Source organism: Pavona decussata, unplaced genomic scaffold, assembly GCF_977016875.1.
Source record: "Pavona decussata unplaced genomic scaffold, jaPavDecu1.1 SCAFFOLD_59, whole genome shotgun sequence".
Taxonomy (NCBI): domain Eukaryota; kingdom Metazoa; phylum Cnidaria; class Anthozoa; order Scleractinia; family Agariciidae; genus Pavona; species Pavona decussata.
This window is the reverse complement of record NW_028145481.1, coordinates 908,994-932,152: the sequence shown is the minus strand read 5'-3', so window position 1 is coordinate 932,152 and position 23,159 is coordinate 908,994. Positions and strand designations below refer to the sequence as shown.

Here is a 23,159-nt window from a genome sequence, read left to right as displayed (position 1 = left end):
AAGTTATGTAACCACCAGCCAAATTCTAGGTTTTGCGCTTGCGTGGATGATAATAGATGATAGACCCTTGACCAGACATGATCATTTCATTGCCACGGCTTTCTCCCAGACCTTCACGGTCAATTCGTATCGGTGACGTCTCCGGGACCCTAAACGGATTACAGAGAGAGGCCTAGGAACTAGGTAAATCATTTTCAATAGCCTGCAGGCGCTCTTGTGTCGCAAACGAAGGGGTGAGTTACGAGCCCGCCGAGCGAAAGGAGCCGGGATTGGAGCAAGAAAAAGACAAACAGAACGTCTGCTTGAAGGCTATAATTTCATGCCAAAGATAACAAGTGTTGCCTTTTACTTAAATCTTACTGTAAATCTTACCCCATGCAACGCGTAGCGCCCCAGGAAACAGCATAAAGCTGTACGGCCATTTTAAATCTCAAATTTAGCCTGTTGATGGTATCTTACCGACCGCACTTTTCTGAGTTCAGTCAACGATTATCATTAAATTGCGGTGTTTGGGAAGGTACAATGTCTGAGCCAAGAGATAAAAGAATAACGGTTATAGATCCACGATACATAATTACCAAATGTTAGGGTACGATTAGTGGCCAGGGTTAGCGCTAGAGTTAGGGTTAAGGTTAAGGTTAGGGGGCTTGCTTGATGATTGGGAATACTGCAATAGATCAAACAAACAAATAAGAAAACAAAGGCTAAGACTAAATATGTCAGTTTTTATTGCCAGCCATAATTAGTGTATTGTTTTATGGTTTATACAGGGTTGGCACTTTGTGTGCAATAAATTATATTGTGATTGTACCGTTATTATACTGCACAAACTCAGTGGGTAGATTTGAATCACGGAAGATAAAACCAAATAAGACAAAACTATGGAAAACATTTTCACTTATTTGCACCAAAACCAAAACAATAAACAGTGTTCTTGTCACACTTCTCTGATCACAGGTCAATAATTTGTGGAAATCATGCCGCATCATCGTAACAGCAAAATGTTATAATGCCTAAACGGCTTTGCCTTGCCACACCACTAGTTTACAGAAAAATACAAGATCAGTCTGATAAAACTGAATGATATTTGTCGGTGAATTTAACCCTAACATTCGAGCCTTTTTTTGCCCTAGAGGAGCACCCAACACCTCCAACACCCTCCCCCCACACCGCAACCCACCCCGCACACCCACACTATTTAAAATACAAATTAAACCGAAAAAAGTTAGAGTTGAGATTTATGTCATTTATGATTTGTTTTTGTGAATTTACAAACAACTTTTTAGTTGATGTACAAAATACGGTAGAAACACTTTGTAATTAATTTGTTTAGAAATATATTAATCTTATTGAATTCGAATTTCCCATATATTCCAACAACTGTTTTTCTTTCATTTATAACGACTTCCTTTTATCAGCTCGCAGAATTCTTTAATTAAATCGTTGTTAAATATGTCCCTTTCGCCCTCAGGCCATGGAAATGTGGCTTTGGATAAAATCCTAAACTGTGCAAGGTGGTTCTACCTTTTGAGTCTGTGGATGAAATCCTAAACTGTGACCATTCAAATGAAAGCTACTGAGCAGTACTTTCCTGTGGTGCTATTAATTATACTGCATAAGGTGCTTCTAACTTTTGAGTCTGTGGATGAAATCAAGAAGTGTGATCATTCAAATGATCGCTTAACTGAGCAGTACTTTCCTGTGGTGCTGTTTTGTTTTTGTTTTGTTTTTTCACGATTTAGCAACTTGTAGTTGCTCTGCTCTTTAATTTTAGCCCTGAGAGCGAAAGGTGTGGGTAATATTGAAGCAAACAACTATTAAAAGTGACTATGGTACTATTCGAATTTCAGGATAAATAAGGTCAGTACATAAAATATTCCTTGTGAAAAACAACACCAAACGTTTCTTTTCAGTTTGAGGGACACTTTCCTTATTCCGTCTTTTTGTCTTTGTTGGTGTAGGCTCTGATGTAGAAGTTTACAAACAGGATGATTAAGCTGATACAGTAACACCACAACAGAGTGAGCAACCTTGGGCTGAAATCACATCCCATAAGTAACGCTGTTGTTGTATGAGTCAGAATCGCCAAGAACTGCAGCTACAGGGAAACATGAAAACAAAACCATCAGTACTCATAAAGGTGTAGGCACGCAATGGGTGCAGAAACCTGCAAATGGTAGGCCATTGACAGTTGTGTGCTTAGTGACCTGGGGCCCGTTTCTCGAAAGTCCCGGTAACTTACCGGGCCCGATATGTATGTTTTTAATTATCGGGCCCGGTAAGTTACCGGCACTTTCGAGAAACGGGCCTCTGACCTTAGATTGGAAGCGAGGCTGGTGGTGGCCATATGTAGATCATGCCGTTCTTATGCTAACTGGTTTGCCTTTTACAAATGAAAAGCACTGAGCTTTGTATTAAAACAAGGGTCACCCCCAGCCTCGCTTCCAATCCAAGGCCAGTTCACTAAGTGAAAAAACGGTAAAATGGTACAACAGCACTTTATTTAGTTACCCTTGTTTTTTTTTGTTTTTTTTTCAGGCATTTACATTAAAACAAAACAGCTTAGATAGAAAAGCAAGTGTACTGGCAACCAGTGAAATAACCATTGGGTTAAAAATGCCAGGTTGCCAGTAAACAAATTATTTATGCTGGTTGTGGTCGGATGCACACACACACATACTCACAAACAAGCATAAGTAATATAATATAATAAAGAAAAAAAGAAAAAGGAACCCAAATATCACACCAGTAAACTGTTACATTAAGGACAAAAAAAAGTAAAAGTTTAATATGAATATGAGAAAATATCAAACTAAAATATACACCAGATGGAAGGACATTGCAAATAAACAGTGGTATTATGTTAGTGGGAGAGCAGACTAGAAGCTCTGGAGAAAGTTCTGTTCAATTCATCTTTGAATAATGAAATAGACAGGTTCTTTATGTCATAGTCAATATCATTCCATATCTTAGGGCCTTGAAATCGAACGTTCAATTTTCCATTATTTGTTCTTGCTTTGGGAAGATAATAAGACTGTTTTGCAGTATGCCTGGTATTGTAACAGTATCTAGCTTAGTGAAGAAGGACTGAAAGGCAGAGGATAACAGTTGATTATGAAATTTATAGATAAAAATGGCAATGGCAGAAGTAACAAGATCAGGAAATTAACTATCTCTAGAGATTTAAATAGCTGACTAAATAGATGATCAAAGCTGGAAAATGTCATCACTCGATCGAACTGCTATTTTTTTATTTTTTTTTTGTAAAATATATATTGGGTTGACAAAAGACTTATAAGTATTACCCCAGGATATCAGTCCAAAAGACAGAAAAGGATGTACTAAACCATGATATAAACTTGACAAAAAATTTTGACTAACATAATGGCGAATTTTGCTAAGCATTTCAAAACCTCTTCTAAATTTCTTAATAGCGACTTTATAGAGCTTTAAAACGGGAACGTAAAAAAGCAACAACAATAGGCTTAATAACAAAAACAACAACTCTGCACGTGCGTTACACTTTTTGGCACATTTCTTTGCCGTCACTGCAGGACTAGAACGTGAAATCCCGCGTGAATTTGGTCATTTCACGTTTAAGGCTGGTTTCCATATGATCGCGGATCGCAGATCGCAATAAGGTCTGCGATCGTTTGCGATCCTGCGATCGTGATCGCAGAAGATAGAACCATGTTCTATCTAAAGGCTGGTTTCCATATGATCGCGGATCGCAGATCGCAGATCGCAATAAGGTCTGCGATCGTCTGCGATCATATGGAAACTACTTCTGCGATCGTCTGCGATCCTGCGATCGTGATCGCAGACGATCGCAGAAGATAGAACCATGTTCTATCTCCTGCGATCGTCTGCGATTAATTGCGATTGTTTGCGATCTGCGATCTGCGATCCGCGATCATATGGAAACCAGCCTTTAGATAGAACATGGTTCTATCTTCTGCGATCGTCTGCGATCACGATCGCAGGATCGCAGACGATCGCAGAAGTAGTTTCCATATGATCGCAGACGATCGCAGACCTTATTGCGATCTGCGATCATATGGAAACCAGCCTTTAGCCGAGGACGGCGAAGAATTGAAGCAAAATTTAAAACGCACGTGCAGGGCCTTTGTTTTTCTCATTAAATCCTACTGTTTTGTGACGTTCTCGTTACCCTTCGTAATATTGTCGTCAAACGGTGCTAAGTTAAACATCGATATTTTACAAGGAAATGGCTTAGAATTGATCTGATTGATAATGTGCTGCAAAGCTAAACTCGATGTTCCACGTCCTAGGCCCCGACCGATTAGTCTGGTTCAGACTTGCCCGATGAGCACATGAAAAAGAGCAAACTGCGAGCCGGCATGAGATATGTAAGCACAAGAACTCCGTGAGTAGCGCTGCGCATGTATTGCTTATCGCAAAGTGGAGACGTCCTCGTGCTGATCTCAGTGGTTTTCACACACAATCGTATACATTCATGGTAATTTTATTCTTGGTCTCGAACTTAAAGAATGACCGTCGAACGCCCTGATCGTCGTTCTCACTTCGCGTATATTTGTACAACGAAATCTAATTCAAATAACCTATTGATTCGTATTTTACTATGTTGTATTAAATGATGTAGACGTCGTCACGTTGCCATTTAGGAGACGTTCTCACGCGTGTCCAATCAACAATTTAAAAAACCAGTGGGAACAAGGGAAGCAGAGCAAGTCGCACTCGAGCCTAAGTGTCCCACACGGCTGGAGCTCAACTGCGTTTCTGTAGCATGAAGCAACTACGACCACTGCTACTCCCCCCTGGATGGGGTGCTAGTCCATCACAGGGTTACCCCCAGCAGTATGTCGCCGGTACCCATTTATACACCTGGGTGCAGAGAGACAAAGTGGAGCAAAGTTTCTTGTCGAAGGAAACAACACAGCAATGAAGAGACCAACCTGGCCTCGAAATAGCGATCCTCTGATCTTCGACAGTCTAATTGAAAGTCCAGCGCACTAGCCACTACATTACCACGTCTTCGCAACTGTTAGGGAACACCAAAATTTGTTCGAACTTAAAAAATAATTGTTCCAATTTGTTTATTGATGAATATTTCTATTTTTTAGTTCCTCCTCAATTCACTAGTTTGGTAGAACCCTTGTATTCTACAGACAACAAACTGGTGAATTATTCCCGTACATTTTTTATGAGGACTGAGTTGAAATGTTGTCAATTTCTAGTAAAGTTCCACCCCTCAAATTCGATCAGTAAATTTTCAGTATATAACGCCGCCACAAAGCCAAATAAGAGTTAATTAGGCATGCAATCTATGTTCTCGGAGTTAAAGAATTCTCAAAGAAGACATACGATCGCAAACGATTGCAAAATCAACTGCTCGGAATTCTGCACCACAGATATTGGAAAGTCTAGATTTACGTGGTATCGTGAATCTCGCGCACGCGCACTAAGTCGTTTGTTACACTCCATCCTTCGGAGTTGTATGTACGCATTGCAAGCCTATGTTAACGAATCACGAGGCAACTGAAAGCAACTCGGGGCATTTTTATTACATAAACAGATTTACAACAAAAACTTAATAAAAATATATGCTCTTTAGAATACTGTACTATCTTTCAATACCTATCCCAACAAGAGGGGATAAGCTAAACTAATACTACATCTTCATACTTCAAAATAATTTGTTTGATACCGAAATTTCAGTAAATCAATTTATATGAGCTTTTAATAATTAATATAATATACTATACTCGGTGAACTCGAAGTACCCGCTAACGCGAACAAAGTCTGATTTCCCCTGGATTTGACACCAATTTTTCAATCCTTTTCTATCAGCCAACTCGAACTAATTTTTTTTACTTTCCTTTAACTCAAATTTACCGGCGATAACTCGAACTTTCAAATTTAAAAACGTAAAAAAATCTGTAAAATAATCTACAAAACAAGCTTTAAGATGCAAAAAAATATACACACTAAACTGCCTCTTTAAAAAAATATATTAGCTGTTTAAAATATCAAAAAGTGTCGAAAAATAAATGCAGAAAAAATATACATCTTAAACTAACTCTACAGAAAAAAATATATTAGCTGTTTAAAACATCGAAAAATAAATGTATAAAAAAATATACACATTAAGCTAACTCTACAAAAAATATATTAGCCGTTTAAAGCATTAAAAAGTGTCGAAAAATAAATGCAGATAAAGTATCAAGTACGCCAACTCTACCAAAAAATATCAGCTGTTTAAAACATCGAAAAGAGTCAAAAAATAAACACGCGGTTCGCCAAGACAAGCTTTCGTTTAACTACGATCATTTTTGCCAGAATCATAAAAAATTACTTATACTATGCCCCGTGTAATATTTCCCCGTTTATAAGTTGATTATTGTTATATAATATTGCTACAAGGTTGCTCTAGCCTCGTTTGCAAAACCGAGGTAAGAACAACTTTCTACACTTCACAGAAAAAAGAAAGAAAGAATAAAAGGCTTAACACAAGCATGAGTTGCGACACAAGCGATCAAGGTGTTTCCTTTTCTTTGCTCAGAGAGTTTCCCTACTTGAGTTACACTCTAGTGTATGCAGACAGTAAAAAGTAACGAGTTTGCAGGCGAGAATTCCATTTGCTTCAATTAGCGGCTTTACCATAAGCCGTGCTACAGAACTCAAATAAGCCGGCCTTCTCACAGGTTGCTTTTTTACCTCAAGAAAACTCTTATGCTTGTAATTATCCCATCCCTTTTTTCTCCGTTTATCGTCTCCAAGCGACCCAGACTTTAGCCGAGTTCACCCAACGTAGTCTTAGCACCGCGCATTTTGGAGAGCTCGTTACAAAAACATCGGTCCATTGCATTTGTGTCCACAACTATAGTTTCGCGACGATGTTGACGCAACTTAACTGTACTCCCGGCCTACTCTCCTTAACTGAAAGACCGCTAAATTGCGAAACCCAACGCAGGTAAACTGAGAAAAAAGGGGGATGCCAACCGAGGCTAAAGACTTAAAAGGGCAGTATCACGCTATTTTTAGTAACACATTGAAAATCGTAAAGACGCTATTCGGTTGATAGCAGCCAAGATATAATGACCAAAATTCCATTAAAAGACTATCAGAATGCAAAGAAACTATCCACGGATATTTTAACCGGCAGATGACCAAAATAAAAATGGGTTCAAATTTGAAAATGTCGGGCCGACGTTTTCAATTTTCGCTGTCGTAACGCACTAAAAATTGGCTGTACTATATTTTGGTTCAACCTTTCGTCTCAGTTGAATCACTATTGATATTGCTTTAAATTAGCAATTTAGAAATTAATTAACAAAATTCACAGTTTAAATTTAGTGAAATTTTGCCCAAAATCATGATATCTCCATGATACTGCCCCTTTAAAGGACTAAAAAACTGAAATCACTCTTCCTTCTTCTTTTCTAAATATGCTTTGTTGTAGAAGTTCATGAAAAAAACGCAAAGAGAGCACATGTATCCAGATAGGAGCCACAGAAAGCCATTTGGGAATCCACAATTGATTTGAATAGCATTGGATGTGTGCACTACAACTGTGAAGAATTGGATCTAAAACATAAAGGAAACAGATCTATGATTAGCACTTAAACCAAACTTTAAATCAATCAGGCAGTTTCACTTAACTTTAGTGCACCAGCGACCGAAGTCAAGCTTGGTAACGAGATAACCGTTAAACGACCTACAGAATTTCCCATGTGCTCTCTTAAGTTTAAACTTAAACGAACTTTGTAACGTAGCGCGCAACTGACGATTCAAGAGGGTTCAAAGTTGTTAACTTGTGTCAATAAAACTCAGCCTAGTTCTAAGCTACTCGAACACCGGCCAAAAGAGCGAAAAGATTTGAAATTAACGCATCACTTTCCGAAGGAATGCATTTTTAAAAACTCGACGAAGTAGTATTATTCTAGTTACTTGTATATAGCCACTATGTTTAGTTATTTTAATTTTATTTTCGTGTGTAATACCCGAAAACTAGCTTGTGAGCTGTCTCATTAAAGCTAAGCGTATGTACACAATAAACTTGACTTGACTTGTAGACAAGTTATTTGTTTTATTGGTGGAGAAATTGAGTTTAATTGAAATGTAGGTCGGCAAGCGCGTACATGTGAGAAGCGCCTTAGGGTACGACGGAAGTAAGCAAGCAGTAGGTCTGCATGGGGCAATCGGGCAAAATTTTACCTGTCTGCGGAGAAATGGCAGATTTTTTTTTAACCTGATACCTGAGAAACGTTAAGAAAGCTGTTAGCTGAGATGAAACGTTGCCTGAATATAGCTTGAATTTTACTTGCAACTTGTCAATAACGGTGTAGTTAATGTCTGGAGAATAAGTTGCTGACGAAGATAGCTCGGAACTCCTCACAAGTTGTTTCTAGAAGTCGTGAGGCCATCAGAAGATGATAAAGCAGTGTTCGTAATTTTTCAAAACAGATTAGAATCGACTCGAAAGTTCTTCGGAAATATTCGGATGATACTCGACACTGTTCGGCTAACGAGTATGATACACGACCGCAAAAACACGTGATAAGTAAAAGCTAGCCGAGATCAAGCATAACTTAACTGACAGCTGAGAAATGGCTTAAATTTTAAACTGATGTAGCAGAAAAAACCACCCCCCCCCCCCCCCCCATGCAGACCCTAGTAATATCATGATTAAACACGGGTGGTAGTTAACAGCATGGCTAATAAACTCGTGGCCCTCTTGACTAAAGATAGACAACCAAGCACCAAGGCATAAAGTCACTACTTTATTTTCCACAGAGATGAATTAGAGACATCGTATTGTATGACTAAGCACTAAATTCTCTAAAAATACTACATGTTCGGCAATAAGCTAAACTAAAAATAATTAATTTGCCATCTTAACTAAAGAATTTGTCTCCTGTAAAGAAGTTTAAAGCCATTTTTCGTCCACTGTCACAATATTTATGGTATCTATCTTGTAGTTCAGTTGAGTAACATTTGCACCATTTACAATTGTTCAAGAAAGGTTTGTTACTGAGAACTTCAGCAATGCTAGAGAACACATCGCCGCATCAGGTAATAAACTGCTGCTATTGTATTAAATAATTAAAAACATCTCAGATGTCAACGAGTGTTCTTTTCGCTGCTATTATTTGTTTAAAATGTCGCCATTCCTAAAGTAGGAAGTATATATAGATGTATGAATGAGTGATTAAAAAAGATTCAAACTGAATGATGTGTATCGATTCCGACTGATTAAGGAATGTTATTTTTATTTAGTATTGCCTAATCGTTTCATTTGTAAGCTCTATGTCATTCAAACAACTTGCAACTACCTTGTCCTCGTACAAAGCACTGATCTAAAAGTGTACGTCATATCATTTACTCAGATTTCTTTTGTTCGCTATTGTTGGGTCTCTCTTTATTTTTGTTGATGTACGACTGGATGTAGAAGTTGCTAAACAGTAAAATCAGGGTGACGAGATAAATCCAATTCACATAGAGCTGATTCCGACTGATGGAGCAACACCCAGTTCGCAGGGCATTGGTAATGTGAATCAGAATTACCACGAACTGTGTCTGTTCAAAGAAAAAAAGAAAACAAAAAACTCGGTTACATTTTGGTCATAACGATCTGGGTGGGCACTGTCCACTCGAGACACAAAGCAAGTCCCGAGGGACGACCCGGTGCAGTTGTCATTTCGACAACTTTCTGATGGCTTCCGTTAATCCGTCCAATCAAAATGATAGAAAGGAAGCTGTCCATTGTCAGGATGAACACAACAACCTGGGAGCTTCATTGAGCTTTCACGGTAGTTGTCCGTTTAGTAATCAGAATCTTTAACCAGTCCCCCATTTCTATAACTCTGTTACCCCCAACCCCACCCATACTCCGTCTTCATTGTGCAGAAGTGCTCCTGTGGTAGGCCGGATATACCATTGTATTCCATAAATGCAATGCGCATGGCAGAAGTGTCAAAACTCACAAGTGTCTCCCCTCTCTGTAGAATAAGCCACATCCCCCGCATTTCTGAGATTTGGGATTAAAGAACAAAAAACCTGGTAGGCCCCTAAACGTTCTTAATTTTGATTGGTCGCTTAAAACGGAAGCCACCAGAAGCTTTCTTAAAGATCTGCGAAGCAGTTTTGCTGCAGACTTAACCTGACATCAAAGTTAACCTAAAAATACTGGTTGATTAAAAACGGCTCGAAAGAGGAGAAGATTAATCATAAAAAATTTGTTAAAAGATGAATTTTTTTGATTTTGTATTTTCAGATGAAACACTCACGAACCAGATTCTCTAGAAAGGTGGAATCTCATGTCATACCAACTGACCAGAAGGCAATCCGAACGCCGTTGTTTTGAAAGCACTACCCTAAGTTTTCTTTTCTCACCCAGATGGGTAGCCATAAAATTATTTCCTGTTGTGACACACATGTCCCGGTCACTATGTGCTTTATTCTGCTGTTGCTTCACTTTAGTATTCTTTAGATGGTCTTTATTCTTAATTTGGTTGCCATGATCAACGCTAGAATTACAGCATCTTTGATTAATATGTCACCGAGATTCGTGAATACAATACTAACTTATCAACTTATTTATGAATTTACTGTCAATTTGTGTACACAAAACCTGTCAGTTTAAAGTTGTCATTTTATAGTATTAACGCTGTGATTTTTACATCTTTCTCTACATTAATACAGTGAAGCTACCTTATTCGCGGAAAAACTGTCGTACAGTTCAGTAAATGCTTTTCATTTGGCTATTTACTTTTCTAAACTACAAGATATCTTTCTCCAAAAGCTGGTATACAGGATTAGGACACAAGCAAAAAGATACCGTACAAAGGGAATTTAAAACTTGAGAAGGATACGTTGTGCTTTTCGTCATGATTTATGCAGCTCAACCGGCATGTAATGTCATGAAACAATTTCAATGCAGGCTCGCTTATTGCAACAATTCAATCGAGGTTACTGGCAACAAAATGAATTTACATTTAACCAAAAATGAAAAATAAAGTATTTTTTCATAGACATAGAATTAACCGTCAAACGACAAATATTATGCTTTAGTTTAGGAAAAGAAAAGTTCAATAAAAAAGTTTGCGCAAAGATAAAAGGTGATAAAAGATACCACGGACAGGTAATTTTCTGTGTTCGAAACGGTTCCATAAAAGGTTTTGATGAAAATTGCAGAAAAAGGCTGTGTATAATTACAGGTTACCACATAACAAAGCCACCGAGTCAAGTAGGAAAACGTATCAGAAAAGTATTTAAAAAAAACTGAAAGGAATCTATTATAGTGATCATGAGTACAATAAAATAGGAAAAACTACTAAGTATGCGCCTAGTAAACCAAAACGAAACCGCACTGAAACAAGTCTTTCGGATTGAAAACAAAGTGAAAATATGTGAAATCAAGCCTTTCATATTGATATAAAAAAGAGCCGGCAGGTCTACTGTTTATCGGAACGTTTCCTTCCACAATTAATCACACATTACTCCCGTTGTTATCGTCAACAAAACACCTGGCACAAGTAGAAGTAAGCCACAACGCAGCTACGCTTCCTACATTTTTTGAGCTTCAGAGTTCGTACAGCAACTCGTCTAGCTTGCTACCTAAACTATTCTTAAAATTTCATTTACATCAGTACAAAAATCTCGCGTGTTTGGTAACTCGCACCTCCATAATAAACTCGAGAAGGGTTAACAAGGCTGTGATAACATCGTAGCTTTGATATCAGTGTTACATTGATGCTTTTAGGCGTCTGCATTCCACATGTCACGTTATAAGCATTCTGAACCATTACGTGCATTAAGACATAAAGTTTAATTAATTATCGAGGTAACTTCGCCAACACTTGCTAAGTATTAGTAGTATAAAAATAATGTTAACAAGACCAAGACACAGATCAAAAGGGCAGGCCAACTTTATTAATGAAGTTACATGTTAGTGTTATGTTTACAAAATCAATTTCAGTATTAAACAATCCTTATCAAGGTTATTAGTTATCGTTATTAATTAAAGCTATCAGTTAATGCAGTTAAAGATAAAAATGTTAAAGCTTAAAGCAAAGCAACTCGAGTATCTACTAGCAAAATCACCAACGAATTTAGAAACGGGATGAATCCGACAAATACAAGACCGAACGAGGGGTGAAACATATTTCTTAGATTTGGTTAAAAAAAGACTTTCTTGGTGTTTGCGACAACGTTTTAAAAGGAATAATATAACGACGATAATGATTGACGGGCTAATACAATCACCAGTGAGTTTTGATGAATGTTGAGTAAAAATGATGTACGCCGCTTTCCTATTTTATCTACAGAATGAGAAGTGAAAGAAGAATAGCAAGAATAGTAATGGCGAGGTTACTTGTCACAACGGTTAGGAAAACAATTTAACAGTCATCAACACAAAACAAGCTTTTTGCAATGTTAAAAAATAAATCACTCGCGTTCCGCCCTCGCTACACGCGCGATTCGTCTTACTTCCTCTTAAAATACATTTTGATAAGGATAGGAGAGTCGGCTGAGAGTTTTCACGAGGCGTGTGTTTGACTTGCTCGACTGTCCCTTGAGAAAAGAGAGCTAGAAGACCGTCCTTGCCTCATATTTTATATTTTCAGTTACACGACAGTAACAGGGCACCTTTAGAGTGACGGGAGCGAAGAAAAACGGTACAAAGGGTATTGCTAGCGCGACTCTCTTTCTCTCTTTATTCACTCGCTCTGTTTTCTATTCCGAGTTGACTTCCTCTACTCACAATTTAAGTGCCCGGGCTAGAGTAACCACTATATTTGCACCAGCCTCGTTCCCAAACCTGATTGCGCTTGTATAACGCGCCGAGATTCATTTTCGAAGGCTTGGGACCAAACTCGGTAGCGCGAGCCCTGGGCGCGTCTCCGTCGAGGACTCGGACTGAGAACGAGGCTGTTTTTGGAGGTGATCAATCAATAAGGACCTTCAGATCAAAGTACGAGGTTGAATACGAGTAAGACTTTCAAATTTCAAATTAGTGAAATCTTCAGAACTCTTGTCCTTTTCCCGTTGTTTACCAGCAAATAAGGAGACCCTAGAAACAAGATTGATGTGACAAGCGGTTATCTAAACCACGCAAACTAGATTTGAAAAGTCGTACTCGTACTCAATCTTGTACTCATAGTCAAATCTGAAGATCCCTTATGCCTGTTATAGAGCGCTTACAACTTGTCAAATGTGGCTGGCTAGAGACCTCTGAGTAAAAGTGGACCGGAAAAGGTTTCTCAGAAAAAACTGTTTTTCTGTCGTCCCTTAGACCGGCCACACCGGACAAACAGTAGACGCTCTAATGAGCCTTCTTCACCGAGAGCAAGCCAAAGAACTGCAATCAGTTGAACCTTTAAACTCAAAATCAAGCGTTTAGGTCATGCTGGAACGACTAACCGGTACTTCACATACAAAAACAAAAACGAAACACCCAGAGAGCAGCACGCAACAGGACCTCTCCTTTTCTGATTGATTTTCTCGTCTCTTTTCATTTTCACATTTATCCGTTCCATTTATTTCCGTTCAGTTCCATTCAAAGGTCGCGCAATACAAACAAATATAACCTCTAAAACAAGAACCTTATACGCAACTACTAACTTTGTCGATCCCGCAGTCGCGCAAAGCGCCTTCTCAACCCTACTGTAAAGCCCCCAAAAACGATCACAGAACGCGACGTAAACCAGCGGTTTAATCGTAATGTTTTACGTTCGTGTCTCTTATATTCCCTGATGGCTCAGCAAAGCTGGGTCCGTTATATTTGCGTCGCACGAGAAAACAGGTGAATTAAACAAAACGTATTACATTTGACCGGTAGCCGGCTCATCTGAGTGTTGTTGTTTGGCCTGCTCTCAAGGTTTGAAAGTCTTGCTACAGAGAAAAGATGTCTTACCAGTTGAAGTTTGGTGATGTAGCGCTTCCACCACAGGTAGGGACGCATTTGAGGACCGATCGCAGACAGACCATAATAAGCATACATGACCACGTGGACAAAACTATTGCATGCTGCACCGAAGTAAGCTGAAAACACAGACAAACAAAAAAAAGGTTTAAAAAATAAATAAATAAAGGTGTGCAAACTCGAGTAAGACGATGTCAAGGAAGGTTTAAAAAGAAAGATACTTACAGACACCTCCTGAAAGGAAACAAAAACGAAAAACTGTCAGTGATAATTTTAACTCAAGTTTCAAAAATTTAACATCAAGATATATCGATAAAGGAAACTTCAAAGCTTCGTGATTCATATATACTATTAATTTATTTTTTCGACTCCTCTTTTTTCTCATTTCAAACACACGGGAGACCCTTTTAGAAGTTTGTCCCAACAAGTAAACACATTCTCGAGATGTAAATGTCGCACATATCTGGCTTTCCTCCACTTTTGTTTCTTCACATCCTCTCTTGCGTATTTCCACCCTCCCCTCCCATCTCACTAAAACCAATGGGGGGAAAAAACCCTCAGTCACCTCCATTCTATACGTTCTCCTCCCCTACCACCTGGAAGCTACACAATGTCTACCCTCCCCCCCCCCCCCCCCAATCTTCCACTCTCCCCTCTCACCTGGAATCCACTTGCACACCATCCACCACAAGACACACATACTAGCGTGATGGTACACGTGCAAAAAAGTCACTTGGTTGTTTTTCTTGCGGAGAATGAAGAAAAACTGCGAGACGAAAAAAAATCGTCAATCAGATCACAAGATGTCCTATTTCACCAAGTATTAAGTTTTCACAAATGCAATACAACAAAAGGAAAACTCACCGTGTCTAGATATTCTACAAACTTTGAGAGCCAGTAAACGTAACAAACGCGAGCAAGCTGTGAAGACGAAAAATACCTACGTTACTTAAGGTCATATGAAAGCTTTAAATGATCGAGTATAGAACCCACTATACGCTATGGGGCCTTTGCGGACCGAAAACACTGAAGCTCAAAGGAATTCGGTCAACGATCAAGATAGTTTTTTCAGGTACCAATTTCTGCTGACAAATTAGCCCACAAATATAGTTGATTTTAGCCTTTACAAAGTTCCATTTTATTTTTACATTCAAATAACCGATACAAGCTCAAGGCGAATAGTACTTCATGTTAGTTAGTTTAGCAAAATTCATATTTTCAAGGTTGGAGGAGATTCCCGGCAAAGTATGTAAAAAGAACTGTTTGGGATAGCTCTTTTAAAAACACAAAATTTTAAAACAAAACAACATCAACAACAAACCAGACAAATAAAAGCAAAACAAGCATCCTTACATATAACGGGCGTCAAGCGCGGGAAAACGCGTGCAACATTGCCTCGAATGGTTTCTTCTCCTCCTTCACTTATTTTTAAACGTATTTACGGCATAATGTAAGACTATAACAACTACAGAAGTGTTTTAGTTCTATTATAAATTACTTCAGCGAGTGACGAGAGATTTTTCAGCCAATAGCAATGCGTATCGGAAATTCAAGAACGAATTTACACTTTCGTCACTGGACAGAAATCCGTCACTGTTTACAAATGGTTACCTACCCTGATTTGCCTTGGGTCGTCACGGACGTAAGGGACCGGCTCACAAAGAAGATTGAAGTTGGGAATATCTAAAACTGCTGCAATGAACTGTATCACAAAAAACATGAAACATGTTAGTCAAGACAATTACACGAAAACTACCTCGGAACACGAATACAACGGTGTAACGGCCATCTTCAACAAGGCGGCTTGTTCTGCGTTCTTACCTCGTACACCATCCAAGCCGACAGAAGTACCAGTGCGAAGTTGTACACAATCAGCACTTCCCTCAAGCTGTAAGCTTTTCTGTTCTCCATGATCTTAGGCCCGACTTTCACGATGAAAAGATACATGGCCACAAGAGAGATTGTGGGCCATGGGGTAGCAATCAGTGGCCAGTCTTCAGTCTTGGGGTCTGAAATGGAAATACAGAGAACAATACTCGTTGGGTGTTTGTTAGGTCAGTACAAAAGCATTTTTTGGTGGACTTTCCCTGGATAAGGAGATTTTTTTTTAACAAAACACGTTTTCCGTCGCATTTTCACACGTTTTAGAGACCCGCTGAAAATCATTGTCATCGAAGGCAGCGTTTCTAAAAATCTCCGTTCTTGGTTGTTTTTTAAGCGTTCCCACTCGCATATTTGTGGACAGCAGACCCAACCAGTTTGATGAAAGATAGTCTCTATTTGCAAACTTAAACACGATCGAAAAACGGCGTGAACGGTGCTTAACTATGTGATCGTATACCTATACGGCTGTTACGTTTTACTGTGGGGTACATAAAATTGCCCTAGAACGTTACGAACCCATTTTTGATCGATCGATTGATTGAATTTGGATAACACGAATTCGGTTGTTTTCTATTGATCTTCCAAACTAGTGACGTATAATGGAGTTTAATCCAGAAAGGAAGGAACGGATCGATAGATAGATCAATCGAGCGACTTTGGAATAGCCTGCGTGCGCACTTCTTCCACTTGCTTAACTTTGCTTCAGAAGTAAAAAAATTTAAAGAGACGTGTGCACACTGCACAGGCTACTTTGGGAAAGGTAAGGGTGTAAAAGATCCGTATACTTACCACCGTTCTCAATAACCCACTGGTAGTAATCCACTAAGCGTTGCGCAGTAGTTGTCATTTTTTTCTTTAAAATACACTGCTGTACCTACCGGTGAGAACAAAAAATAGGACATCGATTGAGTCGAAAATTCATTTGAGCAGTGCGCATTTCTACAACACAGGCTGAAAAAAAAAAGATTTTTAAAAACTGCGGTGTTAACGTTGGGTGACAAACAAGGGAAAGTTTTGGTGTCCGAATTAATTATCGAGAGTCCGCAATTCAATTCAATTCAATTTTATTTTTCACAGGTTCAACGAGATTCAATACATTACATAAAAAACAATAAACATTTATATTACAAAGGAGGATTAAAAAGAATTAGAATAAATTTGTTTGGTTTAGTGTGAGCAGTGCCCAAAGTAGCATGCTGCTTTCGAGTTGGGCACTGCTTACGATGGAAGAGAAAATTATTTCGGTGTATTTGGAAAGGTTTGAAAAAGAAAAAGAGCGTGTTTAGCGAACGGACGACGGTGAAGAACTCTACATTACTTTTGGTTTATAAGCAATTTTTTCCTGTATTTGGTTTTAAACGAAGAAGCGGAGTTTGATTGCTTAATGTTACAGTCTATTGTTTCCCATATTTGTGATGCTGCGAATTGAAAAGTGTGTTTACCGTAGTTAGTACGTATTTTTGGTCTGCTAAAATTTTGTCGAGATGAAAATCGGGTATTGTACGAGTGCCGAGAGGATGCTGTGGAAATAGAGTTTGCAAAAACATGACATATTTGATCATTTATTATTTTGAACGTGAAAATGGCAACCTTGAGTTTGAATGCATTGTCAATGGTTAGAATTCCCAGTAGATTGAAGTAAACAGTGGCATTTTCTCTTTTGTGAGCGAAGAATATATTTTTTACACATTTGTTTTGGGCGGTGCGAATTTTGTTGAGATGGGTGGCAATAGAAGGGTACGATGAAATTATCACAAGTTGCACAATATATCATCACATTTATTTCATATACCACACGTTCGACATTCAAACCCTAGCAGTATGCAGGATATTTGTCCCATGAACCTAGTTTAATGGCCTTAGCTCCCACGAGTCTCCTGTAGCTCAGTGGTAGAACATTCGAACTAGTAATCGGAAGGTCTTAGGTTCGACTCCTGATGGGAGCAATCGGATTCCTGTTTTTCGAGTATGTCTGTGTCACTTTCTGGAATAATACATCATTCTTATTCATTCACCAAGCTGGAAATATACCATCACATTTACTTCATGTCACTATAATGTTATGAGTCAAAGAAGAAAAAGAAATATGAACTGCTGAATCTATATGAAGGTGTAAGTCTGTCAAGAACATTGAATTGAAAAACTGAAACAACTAAAATACCATGAAAGTAATGTATAGAGGAAGTATTTTGAAGATCGGAACGGGACACCTTGGATGCATTGAATGACAGAGTGATATTTTTCTGTTTGCCATCATTTCTGTCGTGAAAAAATGATCAACAGAAGAATATAAAAATGTCATTCAACAAGTCCAAGATGTCTGTTGTAACGAAAGTAGAACAATATTGAATACAAATGTTAGTCTGGGACCTCGTGAAGGAACTGATGTCCGTAATGAGAGAGTTATTTCCATGCATTTCTTTGTAGTTTCGACCGGGAATTTAGCTCCTGTCCAACAAAAACGTGACATTTATATATTGCGTGACGTTGACGTATCGCCATCTCAAAACAACGCGACCGTAACCTTCTCCAGCAACGAATAACAAGTAAGCATCGACGGTGACTAAATAAATTTTCAAGATAACCACTTTGTGAAAAAACCGTAAAACGTGTCTATGCTGCGATGTTTCGTGCTCACTATCAAAAACCCTACAATTTAAAGCAACACATATCACAGAGAAATATTCAGTTAGAATGGAAAAACTGAATTAAATGAATGACAATTTAGAATTTCCACCTGGCATTTCACGCATTTTGACATACCACGCCCTATAGCTAGCTTGAAAGAAATTGGTCAAACTTCAGTAAACAAACTAAGAAACGAAACATGACGGCCAAAATTGAAGTAACAACTAAACGATCGATTTTCAACGACAAACGAGAGGAATTTTTAATACTGAACTAATTATCCTTTGACAAAAGCTTTATAAACCAACACATACGCGCAAAAGTAAATTAAAAATGTATCGTGAAATTCTTCCAAAATATTTACGTATTTTTATCGATGGTATATATATACATTAGAAAGAAAAGCAATAAAATCAAACCTTCACCAAAGCCCTGCAACAACTTAAAGCTTGAATGCGCGCCGTAACTTTCCTAACGATGAAAAAAAAAAAACCCGCCAGCCGGCCGGAAGCCTCCTGATCAATTATGGTCGTTATAGAGTCACAGGCAGCTCCCGATAATTTACTGAATTTCACGCTGGGACCGTCTAATTTGGAGAAGAGTCGTCTCGTGAATGGTTTACAAAATTGAGCCAATTAGAAGTCACATAAACACAGGTGTTTTTAAATGTGACAGGTTTGACCTGTAATTTGCAAGAAGCAGAGTATTCACTGCCAAAAATGCACAAAACGGACAGTCTGCGTCTTATTTCCATCTTAAGCAGCCAAAATATTTCGAGTTCGGACGCCTTCCACCCACACAAAACAAACACCATCAATCCTCAGATCGAGCCGCTTCTACAATATGCTAGAAAACGTGACAATTTGTTTTCAGACCTTTTCATTCAGGCAGAAAGAAAATTCACATGCTGTTCAAAATTCAAAGCCACGCGCCTCAATTCTTGAATCGTTTGGGGACAAACGCTATGAGGCTTTTCAAGATAGTAGGATGGAAAGCGTATTCATATGAACAGTCGTCGTGCGCGAACTCGAACTTCCGCGCGGCGCGCAATTTACACCCGCGCGTTTCGTGCCTGGGCTTGTTTCCTCGGCCTCGTTGTATTTCGTCTCCGAATTTACCATGCAATTAATGACCAGTAATCAAGTAACTATGTGTAGAAACGAGTAGGGGCGCCAAATCAAACCAATTCCTTTTTCCGACATTTCTCAGTTTTCAATGTCTGCTACACCTCTCCCCTACAATTTGGGCTCCCACTATTACAACCTTATGTTTTAAGCTTTACAATTCTTACATAACTTATAAGCTAGGCAAGGGAGGAAAATGACAAATAAGTTTTGCTTAGATTGCCTTTCCGAGTTTAACAGTGTATATCTAATTTATTCTGAAACAATGTACAATACTTAGAAACCCTGATAAGACTTACCCTGTGTATCCGCTAAGGGCCTGTCAGGACCTGAAGTGACCTTATCAGAAGTCTAAAGTTTTTCTGTGAACGTTGGAACATTAGGGAGTGCTCAGGGCACGTATGATACAGAGATAAGGGAGTTGTGTAACTGACTATAACTCAATGTGCAAAACTCAACACCTTGGATATCCCCTATAGTCTCACTGGATTTGCAGTAATGGACTTTGTTCTGAAGGGCTGATTGCATGAGCCAGGATGGCCCATGCAGTAAGCCAGGCTCGATCAGTTTGTCAAGAATGAATGTTTGGTTTATCAACAGAGTTAATAAGTGCTGACGTTTCGAGCGTTAGCCCCTCGTCAATTAGCTCTGATGAACTGGACTAACTCTTAAAACGTCAGCATTCGAATCTCTTTACAGCAGCCAATTTACACGTACCTCTGGTTATCAACTCTGTTGAAAAAACAAACATTTCTTTCTACTTGTACTCCCCACCCATGTAGGACCACAGTTTCTTTAGAAACCAACCCCCTTATCCGTCAGTTTGCCAAGATCTTACCAGGGCGGATTAGTATATACTGCTTATAGGGACTTAATAGCCAGGCTGAAAATTTGCCATGTAATTGTGTTCAATGGGACAGCCCAGCTGCTAATTAGGCCAACACTTTATGACTACTGAATTCGGACCATCCTTCAGAGCTAAACTTATGGCCCAGCAGTATGTTGAGCTTTTGCTTTTTCAATGGGAAAAATATAAAAATTACTCGAAGCATTTTCCTTGTATGACCCATTTTTCACACAGCAAAGTCTAAATTAAATTTTCACCTAACTACTGGGCTGAGATTGTGTTCACTGTTTGAACCATAAGTTTGCAATGCTGCTTAGAATTAATCTAGCACTGCACTACAGTTATACTAAATTATGCCTCCCTAAATTGTTAGCTAGAGAGATATAACTTGTCCAATCTGAAGGCAGTCGCCATGGTTTGCTGGTTCAATGCCCAAACTAAAGCAAAGCAAGCCAACTAAATAAAATAAGCGCCAAAATCTTTGAACCCAAAATCAATGCAGAACTCACTCGAAATTGGGTTAACTCATTCCACAGTAAACTTCACTTGAATTCAACAGGATATGCAAGTAAACTTCTATGCTAAAGATCATGAGATATTCCTATGTTTAAGCTAACTGCCCAAAGCAATACTTTGTACTTTGAACAGTTGTTCAAATACTAGTGCAGTAATTAACCACATGGGTAAATATTTCTGTGAAAATTTTGATGATCACCATCTTCCTAAACTTAAATAATCACATCCCCCAAAAATAATTATTCTTAGTCACCATAAGTTGACATAGGTTCGAGTGCTAACAAGTTGTCACCATGACCAAGTTGAATGTTCAAGAAAATTTACGCATAAATTTAATTATTAAGTGACTTTATCCTATGAATAGTCCATAATGATTTGATCCAAGTGATTGTTCACACGTCATTGTATCTTGTTGTTTTCAAAAAAGGTCCTTCTGGTATTAGCAAAAGCTATTCAGCAAAGTGTAATGAACTAAGAACTAACAAAAGACAATTGCCTTGGCCCTGTTCCTTGGAATACCAATTCCACCCCATTTGCATCCTTTCTCAAATTATACTCACAATCGTTAATGAGGTGAGGAAGCAGTGATTATTGCAAACGAGGGAGGAGGTATCTCTTTTATATAATGTGGGCCCCTCGTACAAGCCATTACAGTCCTTTCTGGAAGACCCATCTTTACAGCATTAGGGGCACTAACAACACAACACTCCAAGGATATATGGACTTATTTAATTGAAAGGAGGAGCTCAGTGAGGGTGCTACATGTAAATCAAAACAATGTTGATTTTACATGCGGTAGCTAGACATTCATTCTGTACAAGGTTTTTCAGAACTTTTTAACGATAATCATCACTTCAACGAAATAAGAAAACAAAGCATCTGTTATACAAATAAATCTTGGGAGTTTTGAGAAACGCACGCCTGGTCCCAACGAAAAGGAAGTGATATTGATGAACAGGTGTATTTTTAATCAATTTAATGTCACACAACAAAATTGGATATACTGTATACTTGACTGATCCATCACCGTTCAACTAAGAATGTCTTTCTGACATTGGACTCAGTTCAAAGTTGATATGTGGTAAAAATCCCGTGTCTTAGAAACGTTTAGACGTTATTCAAAGGTTTCTGAAAAAAATATGCAGTCCAAACTAATTTATGCATACACGATTTGATTGAAAAACAGAAACACCAATTAGATCAAGATCGACAAAAGAAGACTTCCAAAATTATGTTGTTGAAGATCTTATTTTGGGAGGAAATTTGTAATCAATCGCTAAAAAGAAAAGAGATTCATTAAAATTCTTCTGTTCAATACGTACTTTATCCACAACTGAAAGCACGTTGTACTGACATGAAGATCAACTCGATCGAATTGAAGGCTTTCAATAACAAACGCACTTAATAAGCGATACTTCAGTTTAGTGTACAAAAAAAATTATGTACAAGTTTGACTGTGCACTAAATCGTTGCAGAAAAGATTAAATTCAATGAGTCCTTAAGTAGAATGGCATGTCGTGTGAGAAAAGCCTGACAAAAGAACGTAACCTTGAATAACCTTTACAGCATTAATGAATTGCGTAACACAACTTTCGTTACTAGAGTGAAAGCGTTCATTTGATTTGTTGTTCGATTTTCGCGAACTCGAGTTATACCGCTGCAAAAGTTTTGCAAATGAAGTTTATATAACCGTAAGAATACAAATTGTTATTATTTGCGAATTTGAAATCAGCCGTGAATTTGAAATCAGAGCTATCAGGAGGAGATCAGATGTTTCTTTACGAGACCCATGTTTACAGCATTTCACTCATTCCATCAGCTGAAAATGAACCGACAGTCTAAAATATTAAAAACCGCACAATTTGAAGTGATTAAATTTTAGACTCACCACTTTGCAGACTGAACTATCAAGAAGCTTTGCCGGAGAACAAGTCGGGCCCTGGCTAGCGAGTCCCGCGCTCGAACTTTGAAAGTGGAATGAGAAAGCCCGGGTGGACGGAGCCCAAGATAAATTTGTTGCTAAAATGTGATTGGTTGGTTCACAGTGGTGCGACGGCATTAATTCCCTTGTCAGCAGGTACAAAAGGTGGGCCGATAACAGCTTTATCAATCGATCCGATACGAAAGCGATATTTACCGATATTTGGCATTTTTTCGATATGAACTTCGATGCCGATATTGTGATGTATCATCCAAGACTTTCTGTGATGTTTGTTATCGGTAAACATCGAACAAAAAGAACACACAGCCA

The 23,159-nt window shown here is 38.5% G+C and overlaps 1 protein-coding gene across 1 annotated transcript; it reads right to left on the bottom strand.

Moving 5' to 3' along the window:
* Positions 1-8,752: 8,752 nt before the first annotated feature.
* On the bottom strand, positions 8,753-22,942 carry LOC146479311 (very long chain fatty acid elongase 4-like). The gene is made up of 9 exons (XM_085110980.1): positions 22,797-22,942; positions 16,583-16,667; positions 15,731-15,918; positions 15,525-15,611; positions 14,774-14,830; positions 14,570-14,675; positions 14,135-14,143; positions 13,901-14,028; positions 8,753-9,561 (listed from the first exon to the last, which is right to left on the bottom strand). The coding sequence occupies exons 2-9, from the start codon at positions 16,638-16,640 to the stop codon at positions 9,364-9,366; spliced, it is 831 nt and encodes a 276-aa protein (XP_084967106.1). The 5' UTR covers positions 16,641-16,667; positions 22,797-22,942; the 3' UTR covers positions 8,753-9,363.
* Between the last annotated feature and the right edge of the window lie 217 nt (positions 22,943-23,159).

Bases quoted from the DNA above. Each gene is read 5' to 3' on its own strand.
- LOC146479311 (XM_085110980.1), bottom strand. From the start codon at position 16,640: ATGACAACTACTGCGCAACGCTTAGTGGATTACTACCAGTGGGTTATT. The intron at 15,612-15,730 runs GTAAGAACGCAG...TTTGTGATACAG, and splicing joins CGGCTTGGATGGTGTACGAG to TTCATTGCAGCAGTTTTAGA. The intron at 14,831-15,524 runs GTAGGTAACCAT...TCGTCTTCACAG, and splicing joins ACGACCCAAGGCAAATCAGG to CTTGCTCGCGTTTGTTACGT.